Here is a 20,832-nt window from a genome sequence, read left to right as displayed (position 1 = left end):
TCTCTCTCTCTCTCTCTCTCTCACACACACACACACGCGCGCGCGCATGTACACAGAATCTGTGCAAAGCCTGGCTGAAGTACAGACATGTGTCATACACAATTCTCACCCACAGTCCAAGAGAAGTGGTAAGGTGGATAGGCAAAGGGTAAAATGTGTTGGGAATCTCGAGAACACTGATGACTTAGAGGAGAGATCACCCAGAGAAATTAGGGAGGTTTTCAGGATGTGAACTCTGACCTGGACCCTGAAGGATGGTAGACTCCAGCCATGTAAAGACTTAAGGAGAAGAGAGAAGAATATGTACTACAGGCAAGGAGGCAGCAGGAGCAAAGGCATACAGATGGTCTCCCCTTAGGAGGACCAATATAAGAGATTAGCTACAATGATTGTATCTTCCCTTCCCTGCCTTTTGCAGAGTCAGCTAGGGCATTCTTCATAGCAAAAGTGGGTGTGGTGGTGGAGACAATTCCCAGCTCTGACCTACATTTCCCAAGCATCACATTGTTCCCACGTTTGACTTTTTCTTTTATACGTCTTAAATCCTGAGGTTTATCAGTCATCTGAGTGGGTTTTATGTCTAGTATTTACCCGTTCAGATAATAACCACTGTCAAATCAGTCTCTAAGGGACCATTGTGGTATCTGTTTCTCAATCCTGTGCTTCTCCCTCTAATTTTACTCTGTGATGAAGTAATCAGTGAACTGCAAAGGGAAGCAATTTTAATTAGGGTCATGCAATAAGGTGCCTTCTTTAACCCCACCTGTGCTAACATCTTGACAATTACCTTGGGCAGGTTCAGTACATAGATTCAGTCTTTTTCTTCCATTCTTCAGACTCTTACTGTGCAGGTCTCAGTGCTTCACATGAATGGGGATAAGGAACAATAAAACATGGTCCCTACATTCCAGGTAGTCTAGAAGAACTAAGAGAATACAGGCAAAAAGTGATTAAGACCACAAGAGAGGGACACAACATTTTTTTGGAGTTAATGAAGTGACAGGTTTTGTTTTTTTTTCCCCCTAGTGGAAGGGTGTTAATGAGGCTGTTCTGTAGGGGGTGGAATTTGAGTTAAGCCTCGAAAGATGGGGATGGTCATCAGGCCATGGGCTGAAAGGTGATGCAGTGAACTAGTTCTTACCTGCGAATGAGCCTCCTGACTCTCAAGCTTTGTGATGCGTCAGTGCCTCATCTTCATAGCCAGATTCCTCAATCAATGATGAGAGGTCTTTTTCCCTCAAGGTTCTATATCCATCAGCTTTCAGAGGCAAACCATTCTGTCTAGAACGTTCACGAACTCCAAACACTTACAGAATTATATTAAAATGGTGTTTTTCAGGTTGAATTTTAGCCTGCTGACCTCTCTTAACTTCATGGGGGTTTTGATGTCTATCTCCTCAGGATGAATTCCAAATTTACTCTTGGAAAAAGGTAATATGGATCTACCTGTCAGCATTAAACAGCGCATTTGGTCTCACTCCTGACCACCCTCTCATTACAGATGAGGAGTATATCATAAATAGAGCCATAAGAAAGCCAGAGCTAAAGGTAAGTAAACGTATGGCTACTGCTGATGTCAGAGAGATTTAATCTTTTTTCCCCTCAAGTGTGAAGTTAAATGCAGCTCCTCCGTGGTGCCAATCCTCATTTGATAGTGTATATTTAAAATGTGAACTTTGGAGCCAGACAGTTCAAATCTCAGCTTCATCCTTCTAAATAGTGCAACCATTGATCTTAACTCTGCTGAGCCTGTTTTCTCATCTACAAAATGATGGTAATAATATCTATTTCTAATATTGATTGATCAAATTCAGTAAATTTAGAAATACAAAGATTAAAGTAGTTCCAGGTATATAGCAGATGCTCAATACATACTTGTTCTATTTTCTTTTCCTTTCTTAGAGGTAGGATCTCACTATGTTGCAGTGGCTGTTCACAGGCACATGATTATAATACACTGCAGCCTCAAACTCCTGGGCTCAAGTGATCCTCCTACCTCAGCCTCCCTAGTAGCTGGGATTACAGGCATGTACTGCCCAGCCCAGTTCTTACATATTAGCTCTTAATAGTATTGTGTCCTATATTACAATCTATGTAACAGGGTTAATCTTATATTAAAGGTAATCCCCCAGGGATATCCCAGGAGATTTGCTTATGCCTGCAAATATGACCTTATTTGAATTCTTGTCATTCAAATGTATTTGGGTTGCTCCCTCTTCACCCTATTAAATTAGTTCTGCTTGGATTATGACTAGTTAACATTCATATTAAAAACATTTTGCAAGACAGAATGTTTTCTCTTACATTTATGTATGAGTAGTCAGCTGTTTAAATTAGTTTTATGAGCTCAAGGTCAGTTATTTAAAATCATAAAAGTAAATTATGAGCAATTTTCCTATTGTCAATTGTTATCACCCAGTTGTCTTTGTTTTTGAAATGGAGTTTCATTCTTGTTGCCCAGGCTGGAGTGCAATGGCACTGTCGTGGCTCACTGCAACCTCTACCTCCTGGGTTCAAGCAATTCTCCTGCCTCAGCCTCCCAAGTAGCTGGGATTATAGACACCTGCCACCATACCCAGCTAATTTTTGTGTTTTTAGTAGAGACGGAATTTCACCGTGTTGACCAGGCTGGTCTTGAACTCCTGACCTCAGGTGATCAACCAACCTCAGCCTCCCAAAGTGCTGGGATTACAGGGGTAAGCTACTGTGCTCTACCTGCCCAGTTGTCTTAGCTGCCCAAATAAACAAAAACAAAGGAGGTCAAGTGCCTCCAAATAATAGTTGCCCTAATCTGTTAGATGTCCATTCACCTGGAGAAATAAGCTTGCCAGATAGCCTATGTTCTCATAGTTTCATTGCTCTGAAATTCTAACATCTTTAGTAGCATCAAATAAATAAGTGAACAGATAAATGAAGAAATGGCCAAGTCAACACACAGAATTGCAGGAGGGGCGGGGGTCTTGAAATGAAAGTTGTGATAGGTGTACTGCCTTCATTTACCAGCTATGGCGTAGGCAGTTTGGTTAGTTACTGCCTCTCTGGTCTTGAGTTTCTTATTTATAAAATAAAAGTAATACCCCTTCTTTGCCTTTCTCAGGGCTGTTATGAACATACAATGAGACGACGGGTATTAAGGTCATTTGTGAACTATGTCATCAATGAACTATGCTAGTAACAAAACTTTCATTAAAGTCAGAAGAGCTGTCATGGGCTCAGCCTTGATGGCAATGACAGCCTTACCAAGAGGGTAACATTTAGGGGCATTTAAAGGAGGGGTCCCCAACCCCCAGGCCACCGATCGGTGCCCTGTCCGTGGACTGTTAGGAACCAGGGCGCACAGCAGGAGGTGAGCTGCCGGCAAGCTGGCGAGCATCACCGCCTGAGTTCTGCCTCCTGTCAGGTCAGCAGCAGCATGAGATTCTCACAGGAGTGAAATCGTTAATATTGTGAACTGCTCGTGTGAGGGATTTAGGTTACAGTGCTCCTCGTGAGAATCTAATGATTGCCTGATGATCTGAAACCATCACCCCATCCCCAACACTCCTGAAAAAGTTGTCTTCCACAAAACCGGTCCCTGGTGCCAAAAAGGTTGGAGATCACTGGTTTAAAGGAAGTCTGAAGATGACAGCAAAGAACTATGTCAGGTTTGGAAACACAGGCTAAGAGGAGAAGCTAAGGACCATCTTGCAAGGTTGCAGGCAAAGCTAACACCCAGTGCTTAACCTGTTAAACAAGTTGCTCTTATAACATGTTCTAACAAGAAATTATAAGCAGAAAGCCCGGGGAGAGGAAATCTTCCTGATTCCTGAGCAGAAAGATGAAATTCACCCCGCAGCAGATATTTGACTTCCTAATTGCTGTTTCCTGGTCTGAATTTCCAGGAAATGGGCAAATAAACCTCATCTCTTGCAAATATGGTGCTTAACATCCTCTTACCAGCTTCCAGAGACTGACAGAGTGACAGGGGAAGCGGATACACTCCAGGCAGAGATGTTTTCTCCTGGGGGAATCTCAAATGTGCTCAAAAGGTCTAGGATGGAGCCATTCTTCTCATTCTGTGAGGAATGGCTTCAGAAATTGTCGGAAGATAATGGAATTTTCTATTCTCTGGCCTGAGGTAAAACTTACCAGTAGCCTCTTTATTTCTCATTATTGCTGCCTTCATCTACAGATGTTTCATGTCTATTATGTTTTATACATTTTTCAGCCTCAGTGTGTGGTTTCTGCCTCTTAATAAGAGGTTCTCAAACTGATCAGGGGCCTCACATTGGAACCACGATTTGTCCTTCAAAATTTTTCTAACACAGATTTTTGCATTCATACAATTAATAATTAGGCAGCCATCACTTTATACAGCTTTAATCCTGAAGTCAATGGATTTTCAGATTTTCCTTTGGGACTAGGTTGAATATGATATCCTTTGAGAGACTGAACTTTGGAGCCAGATGGGCTAGAGTTCGAATTCCTGGCAAGTTACTTAAAGAAAATGAACTTCAGGTGCAAAGTGAAGAGGAAAACAGTATCTGCGCTACCACAGGATGATGGCAGAGACTAAACATAACATGTGAAAAGTCCTAACATGCCCCCAAAATAGTAGCTGTGATTACAATCCTGCTGTATTTGCAAAATTGCAAAGAATGCTGAAGAGAAAAGCAAATTGTGAGGCAAGACGCTTGAGATTCCAACATGTGTCATGATGGCTAACACGCCCTAGAGTCTGTCGTTTACAAATATTTCCTTTGCAGATTGTGAAATCTGCAAATTAGAGAGAGATTGTGTGTCATTCCTACTGGCAATTCACTCTAAATTGGAAATAAGGTATACTTTTTAAATGCAGTATGTTGCAACCAACCTTGCTGAAATAAATCCATTCTGTAAAATTAAAAAAAAATACAGCATTTTACATGCTATTTGGTAAGTTTGAATGCCTGTGTGTGTGTGTGTGTTTGTGTGTGCACTCGCGCGCGCACACACGTGCACATGTGTACATGTACGTACACCTATGGCATAGAGTTAACATTCATTTTTGGTAACCTAGACCTTGGAGCTAAGGGATTTAAACTGCATTTCTGGTTGATGTGGTTTTGCAAAGCTTTCACTCATTTATTTAATGAAAAATGTATTGAGCACTTATTTTGTGCCAGCTATATGGTCTTTCCAGTTTTAAAATGTATCTAACGGTTATAATGACGATAATCTTCTTGAGCATAGAATATCTAGAGAGAAGCTGAGGTAGAACATAGACATAATCTGTCCAATTGCCTAAATGTATTCATGGGGAAACTGAAGCGAAGAAAAATTTAGTCGAAGTTCTCAAATAGCGATTTGGCAGAGTAGCTACAAAAGGAAGCTCTAGACACTGTTCCTCAACTTTGGCTGCACATTAAAATTACCTGAGGAAAATTAAAAATATTTATGCGCAGAATGCACTGCAGACAAAACAGAATCCTTGAGGGTGGGGCCCAGACGACAGTCTTTTTCTTTCTTTCTTTCTTTCTTTCCTTCTTTCCTTCTTTCCTTCCTTTCTTTCCTTCTTTCTTTCTGTTTCTTTCTTGACGGAGTCTTGCTCTGTGGCCCAGGCCAGAGTGCAGTGGCCGGATCTCAGCTCATTGCAAGCTCTGCCTCCCAGGTTCCCGCCATTCTCCTGCCTCAGCCTCCCGAGTAGCTGGGATTACAGGTGCCGCCACCATGCCCAGCTAGTTTTTTGTATTTTTTAGTAGAGACGGAGTTTCACCATGTTAGCCAGGATGGTCTCGATCTCCTGACCTCGTGATCTGCCCGTCTCAGCCTCCCAAAGTGCTGAGATTACAGACTTGAGCCACCGCGCCCAGCCTGACAGCAGCCTTTTTCAAAGCTCCCCAGATGATTCCAGTGAGCAACCTGAGAGTATAATAACCATTGCTCTATGACAATGCGTCAGTCTCACTGTTTCTCTTTGTGTTTAGTTAGGTCACCAGTTCATGGAAATTCACATTCACATATGAACTTGCTTAAAGAATCAGAAGCAAGAACACACAATTGTCATGAGCATCAACCCTTCCCTTTTCTCCCCCTGCCAACAGTCTCAGACCCTCACTTCCTTATTTTTTTTGTAATAACCTCCTCTTTGTTCTTTAGTATTTGCTGCCAGCCTAATCTTTTTCAGTATCTTTTATTTTCTTTCATTCTTTTTTTTTTTTACTGGTTTAATGTGGCTACCAGGATTTTTAAAATTTTGTTTTTAATTGACACAGAATAATTGTACATATTTATGGGGTATAGTGTGATGTTTTGATACATGTATACATTATGTGTAAATCAAATTAGGATATTTGCATATATGTCACCTCATAGGTTTATCACTTCTTTGTGGTGATAATATTCAAAATCCTGTCTTCTAGCTATTTTGGAATACACAGTACAACATTACTAAACATAGTCACCCTGCTCTGCAAAAGAACAACAAAATTTATTCCTTCTATCTAACTGTAACTTTGTACTGTTGACCAACCTTCCTCCATCCCATTGTCTATGCTATTCCCCCCAGCCTCTGATACCCAATATTCTACTCTCTACTTCTACGACATCAGCTGTTTTAGATTTCACAAATGAGTCAGATCCTGCAGTATTTGCCTTATTGTGTCTTGCTTATTTCATTTAACGTCTCTTCAGGGTTTATCCATGTTGTCAAAACTGACAGAATCTCCTTCTTTTTAAGGCCAAATAACATTCCACAAAGAAAATGCATATGTACAGTTTCTTTTCCATTCATCCATTGATAGAGCCTTAGGTTAATTCCATATCTTGGTTATTGTGAATATTACTGCAGTAAACATGAGAGTGCAGATATTTGTTTGACATACTGATTTCTTTTCCTTTAGATATATACCTACTACTGGGATTAAGGGATCATATGATGGTTTATTTTTAATTTTATAAGGAGCCTGTATACTGTTTTTCATAATGACTGTACTAATTTATATTCCCACTAACAGTGTACAAGAGTTTCTTCTCTTTATATCCTCGCTAGCATTTGTCATTTTTTTTGTCTTTTTGATAATAGCATTTTTATCTGGAGTGAGGTGATAGCTCACTGTGGTTTTCACGTGCATTTCCCTGGTGACCAGTGATATTAAGCATGTTTTCATTTATCTGTGAGCCATTTGTGTGTCTTCTTTTGAAAAATGTCTGTTTAGGTCTTTTGCCCATTTTCTATCAAATAGTTGTTTTGTTGCTAGTGAGTTTTTTGAGTTCCTTATATATTCTGGATATTAACCCCTTGTCAGATGTACGGTTTGCAAATATTTTCTTCCATTCTGTAGGTTGTCTTTTCTCTTGGTTAGTTATTTCCTTTGCTGTATAGAAGCTTTTGGCTTGATGTAATTTCAATTGTCTATTTTTGTTTTGGGGCAGCTTGCACTTTTGGAGTCCTATCCAAAAAATCCTTGCCCAGACCAATGCCATGTCAGACCTTATGTTTTTCTTTTTTGTAGTTTTATAATTTCCCATCTTACATTTAAGTCTTTAATCTATTTCAAGTTGAGTTTTGTGTATGGTAAGATATAGGGGTCTAGCTTCATTCTTCTGCATGTGGATTGCCAGGTTCCTCAGTTTGATTTATATATATTTATATATATAAATATATATATATTTTGAGACAGAGTCTTGCCCTGTCTCCCAGGCTGGAGTGCAGTGGCAGGGTCTCAGCTCACTGCAACCTCAGCCTCCCAGGTCCAAGCGATTCTCCTGCCTCAGCCTCCTGAGTAGCTGGGATTACAGGCACCCACCACCATGCCCAGCTAACTTTTGTACTTTTAGTAGAGATGGGGTTTTGCCATGTTGGCCAGGTTGGTCTCAAATTCCTGACCTCAAGTGATCCACCTGGCTCAGCCTCCCAAAGTGCTGGGATTACAGGCATGAGCCACCATGCCTGGCCTATCTCAGCATTATTTATTAAGGAGACTATCCTTTATTTGTTGTGTGTTCTTGGCACCTTTGTTGAAAACTAGGTGGCTGCAAGTGTGTGAATTCATTTCTGTTTTCTCTACGCAGTTCCATTGGTCTATATGTCTATTTCTCTGCCAGCACCGTGCTGTTTTAGTTATTATCGCTTTGTAGTGAAATTTGAAGTCAGATAATGTGATGCCTTTAGCTTTGCTCTTTTCGCTCTGTTTGCTTTGGGTATCCAGGGTCTTTTGTGGTTTCACACCAATTTTAGGATTGTTTTTTCTATTCCTGTGAAGAATATCACTGGTGTTTTGATAGGAATTTAATTGAATCTGTATATTGCTTTTGACAGTATGGGCATTTTTAACAAGATTAGTTCTTTCAATCCATGAGAATGGAATATCTTTTCAATTATTTTTGTCTTCTTCAATTTCTTGCAATAATGTTTTGTAGATTTCAGTGTAGAGATTTTTCAAGATCTTGGTTAAATTTATTCCTATGTATTTTATTATTTTTTGTAGCCGTTTTTATTTTTTTAATTATTTTTTATTTTTATTTTTTGCCAATGGGATAGTTTTATTTATAGCCGTTTTATTATTTTTTTGCCAATGGGATAGTTTCTTGATTTCTTTTTCAGATAGTTTGCTATTAGTTACAGAAATGCTGCTGATTTTTATACATTGATTTTGTATTCTGTAACTCTACTGAATTTGTTTATTAGTTTTTTTGTGTGTGTGGAGTCTTTAGGATGTTCTATATATGATATCATGTCATCTGCAAAAAGGGGCAACTTAAGTTCTTTTCCAATTTTGATGTCTTTTGCTTCTTTTTCTTGCCTAATTGCTCTGGCTAGGACTTCCTGTAATATGTTGAATAAAAGTGATGAAAACAGGCATTCTTGTCTTGTTCTAGATCTTGCAGGAAAAACTTTCAATATTTTCTAATTTTGTATAATATTAGCTGTTGATTTGCATGACTTTTATTGTGTTGAGATGCATTCCTTCTATATCTGTTTTGTTGAGTTTTTATCATGAAAGGATGTTGAATTTTGTCAGATGCTTTTCTGTATTTGTTCAAATGATCATATGGTGTTTGTGTTTCATTCTGTTAATGTGATATTTTATGTTTATTCATTTGTATATGTTGAATCATCCTTGTATCCTGGGATGAATTCCACTTGATCATGATAAATGATCTTTTTAATGTGCTGTTAACTTTAATTTTGTTGACAACTTTTGCTTCTAGGTTTGTCAGGAATATTGACATATGGTTTTCTTTTTTGTTGTGTTCTTCTCTAGTTTTGTTATCAGGGTGATGCATAGATGAATTTGGAAATATTTTCCCCTCTTCAATTTTTTGGAATAGTTTGAGTAGAATTGGTATTCTTCTTTAAATGTTTAGTAGAATTCAGCAGTGAAGCCATCAGGTACTGAGCTTTTCTTTGATGCAAGACTTTTTATCACTGATTCAATCTCTGCGAATTCATCTGTTCACATTTTCTATTTTTTCATGATTCAATCTTGATAGCTTACATGTGTCCAGGAATTTTTCCATTTCTTCTAGATTTATCAAACTTGTTGGTATATAATTGTTTATAATAATCTCTTAGGGTTTTTTGTATTCCTTTGTTATCATTTGTAATGTCTCTTTTTTCATTTCTGATTTTGAGTCTTCCCTTTTTTTCTTTAGTCTGACTAAACATTTGTTAATTTTGTTTATCTTTTAAAAAAATCCAGCTCTTTGGGTTTTTTGACCATTTGTTTTCTCGTTTTATTTACCCCTGTTCTGATCTTTATTATTTCCTTCTTTCTATTAATTTTGGATTTAGTTTGTTCTCATTTTTCCCTGAGGTGCAATGTTAGATTGTCTATTTGAGATCATTATTTTTTGTATAGAGGTATTTATTGCTATATGCTTTCCTCTTAGAACAGCTTTTTCTGTGTCCCGTAGGTTTTTGATAAGCTATGTTTTCATTTTCATTTGTCTCAAGAAATTTTGAAATTTCTCTTTTAATTTCTTTGTTGACCAATGGTTGTTCAAGAGCATGTTGTTTAATTTGTATGTATTTGCAGAGTTTCTGAAGTTTTTCTTGCTTTTATTGATTTCTACTTTTATACTATTACAATCAGAAAAAATACTTGATATGATTTCAGTTTTTAACATTTGTTAAGACTTGTTTGTGACCTAATGTATAATCTATTCTGGATACTGTTCCATGAGCAGTTGAGAAGAATGTATATTCTGCAACTGTTGAATGGAATGTTCTATAAGTGTCTATTCGGTCCATTTGGTCTACAGTGTAGTTTAGATTTGATATTTCTTTGTTAATTTTCTGTCTGGATGATCTGTTCTTTGCTGTGAGTGAGGTGTTGAAATTCTCGACTATCATTGTGTTGCAGTCAATTTCTCCCTTTGGTTTTATTAATATTTGCTTTACATATTTAGGTACTCCCATGTTGGGTGCATACATATGAGCGTTAATCCCTTACTGAATTGACTCCTTTGTCATTATGCAATGATCTTCTTTGTCTCTTTTTATAGTTTTAATTTAAAGTGTATCTTATCTAAGTAAAACTATTTCTACTCTCTTCTGGTTTCCATTTTCATGGAATGTCTTCTTCCATTCTTTCATTTTCAGCCTTTGTATGTTATTACTAGTTAAATGATTCTTCATAGGTCTCATATAGTTGGGTCTTTTTATGTTAGAAAGGAAAATGATTGGGCACTGCTCTTCATTAAAAAGAAAACCTTACTGAGGACTTCTGTAACCTCATTATCTGTCTAAGTAATTTCTTCTCAACTCCAGTATCAGTACTTTGGTTTCAGTTTGTCTTTCTAGCTTCATTCTTCATTCTACAACTAGGCATGCTCACTGGCCTTCTTCCCCCAAACTAACTTGTGAGCAATCTCTTTCAAATACTTTCTATTTTCTCATCTGAGTAAACGTCTTCTAATCCTTCAGCAGTGTAACTCATACATCATTTCCATCATGTTGCCCTTCCATCATCTTCTCTTTCTTTATGTCTACAACATTTCAAAACCGTATTTTTTATTTTATTATATTTTAATTTTTTTGACATGTACGTATTGGACTCTATCTCTTTTTTTTTTTAGAAATTTTTCCTTCTTAGTTTATAAAGTAGTAGAATGCAGATACTAAGTTTTATTCGTATATATTTTTCTATGTAGTAGGTCCATGATACATGTTGATTAAATGATGACTTCTAATAAAGAATACCATTTGTATGGTAGAAAAGCAAAGGATAAGTTAGAAAAGGATAAAATCTTAAATAAGTATGTTAAAGTTTTATCTTTGCTTTTTAAACAAATGCTTCTTTAGCCACTGGTTGCTGTTTATTCTCTGATCCTCAAACTAGAGGTTTTCTTTGTACTTTTCTTTTGCAGGTGAGATGCATAAAAGTGCAGAAAATAAGATATGTTTGGAACTACTTAGAAGGACAGTTCCAGAAAATTGGGTAAGTTATTTTAGCAAGTACAACCAAAGAAGAAAAATATCTCAAAAATATTACTGCTAAATATGTTCTTTTCATTATTATTATTTTAGCTCTTTGGAAGACTGGCTCAGTTCTGCCAAGATACATCAAAAATTTGGATCAGGCTTGACAAGAGAAGAACAAGAGATTAGGTACCATGCATGTTATTGCCTATACTAGCTCAAAAGGATTATTATCAGTTAGCCAAATAGCTCCGTAAATAGTTATCTTAATGGATTAATATCAGAAAATATTGTAATGCTCTATTTAGTATTATTAAATTAAATCTTTCACATCCATTATATTACTTCATCTTCAGAGCAACCTTATGGGGCAGGTAGAACAGACACTATCACCATTTCCATACAACAAATGAGAAATCTGAGGCTCAGAAAGGTTTCATGGAACGAGGTCACACAGATGGGAATTAGTAGCGGAAGAACTGAGGCCCATACTCCTGGCTGCAGAGGTAGTGTTCTTTCTACTCCATGCAATGTTTCTCAAGGTTATTATAATATAAAGTTGAGCCAGTTTAGGTTATAATCAAGAAATACATATTAGATCATGATAATGCAGTTAAATAATAACCATGGAACAGCAGTAGAACACCATGCAAGATGTGTAGCTCCACAATTCCAAATGAGTTATTAGGCAGAGAAGAGAGATTTAGGGAGGGCACTGGTATGTCAAGAGTCTGTGGGCTTTGAACAAATATCTTTTCCTCCCTGGACCTTTGTTTCCCAATCATAGACTGGGGGAGGACTCTTTAAAGGCCTTGCTGTTCTAAGTTTCTATGATTCACATGCTTCGCCCTTCCCCATTTCTAGTACTTTGAAGAGATGTAGAGCCTAGCAGAATCTGCATCACCTGGGAGCTTGTTAGAAATGCATGATCTCAGACCCCTTTTCATCCCATTGAATCAGAATCTTCATTTTAACAGTATCACCAAGTGATCTATATAAACATTAAAGTTTGAGAAGCACTGCTCTCATACATTTGACCAAGCTATTTAATCTGAGCGTCGAGGTGGAAGACGCAGAGAAAGCAGTTAGTGTTTTCAACAGTAACGTAACTCATAAAATGTCTTTCCTCTGCATAATCAAAGAAATACATCTCTGGGTTTTAGAGACACTGAATCAAAAAGCCGAATAATTATGTGTGTAGAGCTATTTTTGAGATCACAGAACTTTCCGCCTACATTAAAATACATTCTGAAGTTTTCCAGAACTACTAAGGGAGTAGAAACAGCATTTCCTTATCAATAAAGGTATTTTCTCTTAACTATATCATGGTCTTACAGTAATGAAACCGAATCTGAGGCGAGACAGAGTTGGGAACATGCCAATCCTGAAACTACTTGAATGAGACAATATTTAATGTTAAATACCCAAAATACCATTTAGAAAAATATTTAGACCTTGGGAAGAGTATAGTTCTAGAAGCAATATGGTCATATTTATCGTTTTTGCAACTGAGAACCTTCACCTCCCATTATTTTGAGAAGGATGGGAATGGTATATAACAAGGGAGCCTTATGTTGGTCCCACAAGTGAGAAATTGAACATAGAATAGACCTTTTTCTGAATAGGTGAGGAGTGAGTTTTAATTGTATTATTTGTGATGGAGTGATACGTGATTTCTTTCTATAGGAGGTTAATATGTGGGCCTAATACTATCGATGTTGAAGTTACACCAGTTTGGAAACTGCTCATCAAGGAGGTAATTTCTCCAGCATTTTCTTTTGGTGTTGGATAGAAAATAAAGAAGTTTGACTCCAGTGAAATAATCAAGAGTGCTACTTGTTAATAAGTAATTATAATATAGAACATATTTTGGAAGTATGCCAAGCATCTTATCCTCATATCTCTTGCTTACTCTTTTTCTTCAAGTGGTTCTTTTGCAGATTGCCTTATGCAAGACAGGGTGTGAAACTCATTATACGTACTTAACATTTAATGGCTGGATGAATGTAATGTTTCTTCTCTTTTTTAATACTGTGCTGCTTAACTTGTTTTAACTTCGTGAAACTCAGTTTTTTTTTTAAGCTAATCCTTTTGTTAGGTAACAGATACAAGTTCCTTGGTGCCTAAAAATGTAGGAAGAAAAAACTCCATTTATTCAGCCTTATTAGTACTGCAGATCTCAAGGTATAAGATGAAATTTCCCTTTTGGACCCTATCGCTGGGATCCTCATTTTTTCACTTTACATTGATTATTATCAAACCATAGCCCTCTAGCTGTACCCTGGCTTCCCTGTGCTCCCTCTCCACTCCTCCTTGCCTTAGAAAAGCTTACTAAACTTAAGGTACTTTAAAAATATTTCCAGCAAGCTGTCAAGCATGAAAGAAAGTAAAACAAACCAATAGGGAATGTTTCTGTGTGCTGCCTCTCTAACTAGAAGAAAGGATTGCCATTTCTGTTTTAGACGGAAGGAAACCAACTAGGGGGAATTTAAGTAAAGGCACAACATGTTATTTGACCAAAGCTGAATTCCAGCTGTTGAAGTTAACAGCTAGTCTCTCGCACAGTGTTCTAGATGCTCTATTGCAGCTTACTGCTTTCAGCACAGCTCTCTACTTAACGAGAACATACAGTCTTCAACTCACCCATTAATCAAGTTCCTTAACGACTTCAAATATGGCAGGTGTTATGTCATAGAGAAGAAGAGACTAGAAAGTATTTTAACTTTGTAAACCTGAACTAATACTTCACCTTTCTGAAGGCCAGTAAATGTAAACAGGAGATGACAACATCTACTCCTTAAATAACTATTGTGATGGTCAACATGTCAATACATGAGACACTACTTTGTAAATTGTAAAGTACGACAGTGATTAAAAGTAAGTGCTCTGGGGTCAGATTGCCTGGGTTTAAGTCTTGGGTCTGTGGCAATCATGGTCACATGACTTTGGACATATTTCTCAAGATCTAAGGTTCAGTTTCTTTATCATTACAATGGAGATAAGTAACTTCTAGTTAATAAGGTATTTTGTGGGAATCAAATGAGAAAATTCAAGTAAAGTTGCTTAGAGCAGTGTCTGGCACTTGTCAGTTGCTGAATAAATATAATAAGAATGTTGTGTGGGATGATGTATGTCATGAAGATGATTATGAAAACAAGTAAATAAAGAGCTAAGTGTGAAGCCTAAAAATCTCGCTTGCTTTCCTGTTTTTATGTCTGCCAACAGGTTCTAAATCCATTTTATATATTTCAACTCTTCAGTGTCTGTTTGTGGTTTAGTGAAGACTATAAGGAATATGCTTTTGCCATCATAATCATGTCCATAATTTCCATATCTTTGACAGTGTATGATCTCAGAGAGGTGAGTTTCTCTATTAGTTCTATGGTTTCAGAAAGGGAAGAATAGTGAGTTTATTAAAAATTTGTTAGAAAGGAATATCAGGAAATAGTCACTTCCTGCTCCATAGTAAATGAGACCAAGTTTGTAAATATGTAGCACAGTAAGCAGTGTTCAACAATTTAGTTCTTTCCCTTTCCTCCCATTCCAATCTCTGACATTTGAAGTTATTTTTCCTCTCTCTCTTTAATTTACTTAAGACTAATTAGCCAGAACAATATGCAAAGGTTTATGAATTGTGAATATGTGAAAAATGCATGTAGAGAATACTGATGGGACTTGAGGATGGTGGAAGAGAGATGGAAGGTGGAGGAATCTATTTAATATGAACTCCTTTGCCATTTATGTTTGGCTGGTACTCATTTGTCAAGGCCGCAGTCCAACTCCTGGCTTTCTTTATGCCTACACCAGGTTTCTAGATACTGTTGGAAAAAAATTATATAGAACAGATTGGTTGGTCGCACTATAAATCTGTGAATTCCAACCTCATCTGGACAAGACTTCTGTTCATCTCTAATCGAGGTGCTCTCCCATCCTCTGAAATGAAGGTTTCAAGCCATCTCTGTCTTCTGGTGTCTGAGATGCCCATCTTCTCATATTCCACTCTTTCTTTAATTCAGCAGATATCACTTATTTCACAAAAAAGATGGAAGCCATAAGACAGAAAATTGTCCAACTCCCCACTTTCTGAGTGCCAAATGACTCATCTCTGCAGCCCCCTCCTGCCCTGACCTCTCATTCCAGTGGAGGAAGTGCCTTCGGCTGTGCCTGCAAAACCATCCTCTTCCACCTTCTTGGGGTGCTTATGCAGTCCATGAGTGACTCCTCTCTTCTCCTCAAGAGCCTTCCCATCAACATTTAACATTCTCAAATTCTCTTAACTTGAAAACAAAACTCAAACAAAACAGTTTCTTCTCTTGACCATGCTTCTGCCTTCAGCTACTACTATATCACTCTTTTTCCATTCACGGTAAAACTTCTAGAGTCTTTGTGTCTGTTATCATTAGTTACTCATCTTCCTGTTACTTTTCAGTCATGCTGACATGCCTTCCCTCATGACTCCATTTAAACAAATCTTGTTAAGGTAGCCACTGTGATCCCAAAGCCCATAGATCATTTTAAAATTCTAAAAGTTCTTTTAAAATTAGCTCTTTTTTTTTTTCCTTAATAGAAAGGGCAATATGTGGCTATGATAAAAATAAAATTCAAACAGAACAAAAGAGTGTGAAAAAAAAATTAAGGCTCCCTCCCGTTGGGAAAACTTCCCAGTGTTCAGGTCCTCTTTCAAGATACATCCACTAGGACCATATTTTCTGTATACTTTCAGCAATATTAAATGCATATGCATTGATTTGTTTAACAGAATGAATATATTCCATGTACACTGTTCTGCACTTGAATTTTATTTATTTATTTATTTATTTATTTATTTATTTATTTATTTTTGAGACGGAGTTTTGCTGTCATCGCCCAGGCTGGAGTGCAATGGCGCGATCTCGGCTCACTGCAACCTCTGCCTCCTAGGTTCAAGCAATTCTCCTGCCTCAGCCTCCCAAGTAGCTGGGATTACAGCCATGTGCCAGCATGCCCGGCTAATTTTTGTATTTTTAGTGGAGATGGGGTTTCACCATGGTGGCCTGAATGGTGTTGATCTCCTGACTTCCAGTGATCCACCCGCCTTGGCCTCCCAAAGTGTTGGGATTACAGACGTGAGCCACCGTGCCCAGCCTCCACTTGAGTTTCTTACCTGTTATATCCTAAATATCTTTCTGCATCTGCACAAATACATTTTCTCTAGATGTATCATAATTTTTCACCAGTCCAATATTGATATGTATTTGGTTGTTTCTAGTCTTTTGCTACTAGGACAATGCTGCAGAAGCGTCCTTGCACATATATCTTTTCATACATCTATATATATGTATGCATATGAATACATATTACATATGTATATAACAAGTATATATGCTTATGAATATCTGTATTGATATATAGAAAATTTCTGCAATTGAAATTACTTAGTCATAAGCTAGGTATGTTTAATGCATGTTGTCAAAATGCCTCTTAAAAAAACTAATACTGGCCAGGTATGGAGGCTCACACCTGTAATCTCAAAATTTTGGGAGGCTGAAGTGGCAGGATAGCTTAGACCCAGGAGTTCAAGACCAGCCTGAGCAACAGAGTGAGACCTCATCTCTCTATATATATAAAAAAAGTAATACCAATTTACATTCCTTACAACAGTAGTTAAGTTTTTCTTATCTTTACCAATATAAGTGAAAACAGAATTCAGTAACTCCAATCACATGTTTTCCATTATGAGTTGAGCATTTCTTCACACTTTAGGCCATTTGTATTTCTTTTACTGTGAACTCTTTGTGTCCTTTATCAATTTTTATTGGGTTCTTGGTGTTTTGCTTGCTCATGTTATGGTCCCCCTGCGGTGGATTTTTTTTTTTCCCACAGTACAGATTTCGCTAAACCTCTCAGTTGGATTTGACATAGTTAACTGCTCCATTCTTTCTGATGCACTCTTTTCCTTGGCTTCAGTGACAACACACTCTGCATCCTCTCCAGTTGCTCTTTTCCATTCTCTTTTGATAGCTCGTCCTTCTCTATCTGACTTTTAAAAAATGAGTGTTCCAAAGTCAAAACAACATGAAAATGCCTATAATGTAAAGTCTCCATTTTTCTCTCCCACTCCATTTGGCCAACTGCTTACATAAGTTTCTTGTGTAATCTTCCAAAAAAGTTTTTAGGCAAACGAAGCAAATACAAGTATATGTATTTTCTTTTTTTCTTATCTAAGTGGTAGCATAATTACATTATTTTCTAACTTGCTATTTAAAAAATTACTATTAATATATCTTGAGGATCTTTTCATGCAAGTACATAAAAGATTCTTCATTATTTTTATAGCCGTACATGCCAATGACTTCAAAGGCATATGCTAATGGCTTTCAAATTTATATGTATATCTCAAATCCAGATATCCCTTTTCAGTTCCAGACTCATAGCTTCAACTACCTATTTGATATCCCCACCTTAATATCAAAAAATTACCTTAAATTCAACATTCTCAACATAAAACTCAAAGATTCTTCTCCTCAAATCTGCGCTTAGGTTTTTCTGATTTGGTAGCAGATACTACTGACCATTCCGTTGCACAGGCCAGAAATCTGGTTGCCAACCTTGAAACTTTCTTTCTTCTTCCCCTTCAATTACACAGGAAGTCTTTTGATTTTTCCTTCCTAAATATCTCTTGACATCATTCACTTTTTTCCACCCTTGCACTATTAAGGTTCGAGTTAGTGTCGTTTTCTACCTTGCAATCACCTCCCATCTGGCCTCCATACATCATTCTTGCAGAACACAATTATTTACAAGCTTTTATCACTAAAATGCTTCAAAATATTCCCATTGCTCTTACAATAAACTTCTAAATCTCATCACAGACTTTAAAGCTTTACCTTAAGACTCACAAACTTTTTTGTTTCTAGAGCTCTTTAAACTCTTAAAAATCACTGAGGATCTCTAAGAGTTTTAAATCTTGTAGGTTATATCTACTGGTATTTACCAAATTAAGAATTAAAACTCAGAATCATAAAATATTAATTAATTAAAAATAATAATAACATATTTGTATATAAATATATATTTAAAGACAACTGTATTTTCCAGAATAAAAATAATTTAGTGAGGAGAACGGCATTGTTTTACATTTTTGCAAATCTCTTTTATGTTTGGTTTAAAAGAAGACAATTGGATTTTCTTTTTTTTTGGCTTGTAAGCAACAGAATGTATTTCTTTAGTTATGGAGGCTGGAAAGTTCAAGATCAAAACACCAGCAGATTCAGTGTCTAGTGAGGTCTCTCTTCTTGGTTCAGAGGTGGCACCTTCTTATTGCATCCTCACATGGTAAAAGAGATATGGCGTCTCTCCTGGGCCTCTTTTATAAGGGCACTAAAATTATTCATGACCTAATCACCTTTCAAAGGCCCCTCCTCCTAATATCATCATCTCGGGGGTTAGGATTTCAATACACGAATTTTGGGTCACATTCAGACCGTGGCAGTCTTTTAAAAATTTTCTGTATCAGTTGATTTAAATACTTTGATAATTGTACTTCTTTTTTTTATTTTTGACAATTGGATTTTTGTAACTGCTTCTGCATTTAGTCAATTGTGATATTAAACACCACTCAGCCTCTGGACATCTCCACTGTACACTTGTGCAAGAATAAGATTCTAAAAGGCAATTAACGTCTTAGTGCTATTATGAAAAGAATATACCTGCTCAGCCCCGGTGGGACATTCCTTGGGCCCTCTCTACGAACTGCTGCTGCACGTGTACGTGTAACTGCTGCTTTGACTTCTTTCTCCTGCCTTGATTCACCCAGCATCTCGCTTGCTTTCTGCCCTCCAGATGCACTAGGTGTTTTTGTTTCCTGACACATACTCTTTTTTTCTAACCTCAGAACAGTTCGATATGTCACCTGGCATTGTCCATTTTTTTTTCATCTTCATGATTTGCCTTTACCCCTTGACTAAATAACTCCTACTCAGATCTTAGGTTCAATGTCACTTCTTCAGGGGAGATTTCTCCTGATTGGTTCCCTTTGCTATATATGATCCAAAAGTACTTTATTTTTTCTTCTTATTCCTGATTGTCATTATACATTTATATATGTAGTTACTTGATGAAAACCTACTTTTCTCAGTAGGTTGTAAATTTCTTGGTGTTAAGAACCATATCTCTTTTGTTCATTCTATTCCTGAAATATTAAAGTTTGCTCAATAAATGTTTGTTGATTAATGCACAAATGAGTAAAAGAATGAGTTACACAAAAGCAGAACACCTGTCTTTTTGACATTGGCTTATTCTGTTAATCATTTTTAGAACACATTTATCAGATTTGCAAATAATTTGAAGCTAGGGAATTTAGGAAGTATCTTAAATGACAAAATCAGGATGACAAAATGAACACATTAAATGATTGGGACTTTTAACCCCCAGAATCAAGCAGGAGGTCTTTTACACAATAGTTTCCCAATAATGTGGAATCAAATATAATTGTGTTTTTGTTTCTCTTACTGATTCACTCTCATCCTATATGTTTCATGTATTACAACAACCAATATTATGAGGAAGTAGCAGGAACCATCAAACTCCTTATTCATTTATTGATTTTTATTTTTATTTCATTATTATTTATTTATTTATTTCTATATTTTTTGAGATGGAAGCTTGCTCTCTTGCCCAGGCTGGAGTTCAGTGTCAAAAACTCTTCTGAGTGGAAAGAGCATGCTGGAAATTCCTTTCTGCTGAAGAAAACATACTTACTGCTGCGTGAAGATCACTAGGAATTGGATGTTTTTTCAATTAAATAATGAGCTACTTAATCCTTTGTTTGTAGCCAGTACATTCCATTCAATTGGCAATAAGACAGTGTTCCATCTTTAAAGAAGCCTAGCACCTTACTTAATACCTAGAAACTATGCTCAAATAGATAAGACTTTTCCATTTTCCCTTCTTTTTCAGCAATCTGTAAAACTCCACCATTTAGTCAAGTCACATAATAGCATTACAGTCTCTGTGTGTGGGAGAAAAGGTAAGTTCCATTATTTTAGATCTATGTGCTATTCACATGGAATCAGAAAATAATTTAAATTTGTATTTCTGATTGCTTCTGGTATTCTCATCTTCATATTCATTTTTCCTTAGGCATTTGTTCAAAGGGATGAGGAACTTAAGACTTTATTTTTACATTAAGAACTAGTTTATTGGGGTAGAATTGACATTGGTAAACTTAACACATTTATAGTGTAGAATTTGGCAAGTTTGGCATGTGTATATTCCCAGGAAACTATCATAATCCTCAAGATAATGACCATTCATCGCTCCCAAAAGTTGCCTTTTCCTGCTTCTAGTTGTTTTCTCTCCTGCTTCCTCCTACCTCCCCCATCCCTCAGGCAATCATTTATCAGCTTTCTGTCACTGTAGATTCATTTCCAGGCTCAATATTAATACATAAATGGCATTTTACAGTATGC

General features: G+C 36.8%; 1 protein-coding gene across 1 annotated transcript in view; it reads left to right on the top strand.

The window, feature by feature from the left end:
• The window catches only part of ATP13A4 (ATPase 13A4), a 157,967-nt gene that overhangs the window by 51,473 nt on the left and 85,662 nt on the right, over positions 1-20,832 (top strand). Inside the window, exons 3-8 of the mRNA XM_023214899.2 lie at positions 1,402-1,548; positions 11,332-11,402; positions 11,492-11,572; positions 13,070-13,139; positions 14,609-14,743; positions 20,321-20,390. Of these exons, the coding sequence (XP_023070667.1) occupies positions 1,402-1,548; positions 11,332-11,402; positions 11,492-11,572; positions 13,070-13,139; positions 14,609-14,743; positions 20,321-20,390 (574 nt within the window). The remainder of the gene's footprint in view (positions 1-1,401; positions 1,549-11,331; positions 11,403-11,491; positions 11,573-13,069; positions 13,140-14,608; positions 14,744-20,320; positions 20,391-20,832) is intronic.

This window comes from Piliocolobus tephrosceles, chromosome 2 (genome assembly GCF_002776525.5).
Source record: "Piliocolobus tephrosceles isolate RC106 chromosome 2, ASM277652v3, whole genome shotgun sequence".
In the NCBI taxonomy this organism is placed as follows: domain Eukaryota; kingdom Metazoa; phylum Chordata; class Mammalia; order Primates; family Cercopithecidae; genus Piliocolobus; species Piliocolobus tephrosceles.
Note: the sequence above shows the minus strand (reverse complement) of the source record. Positions and strands in the feature narration are given on the sequence as shown.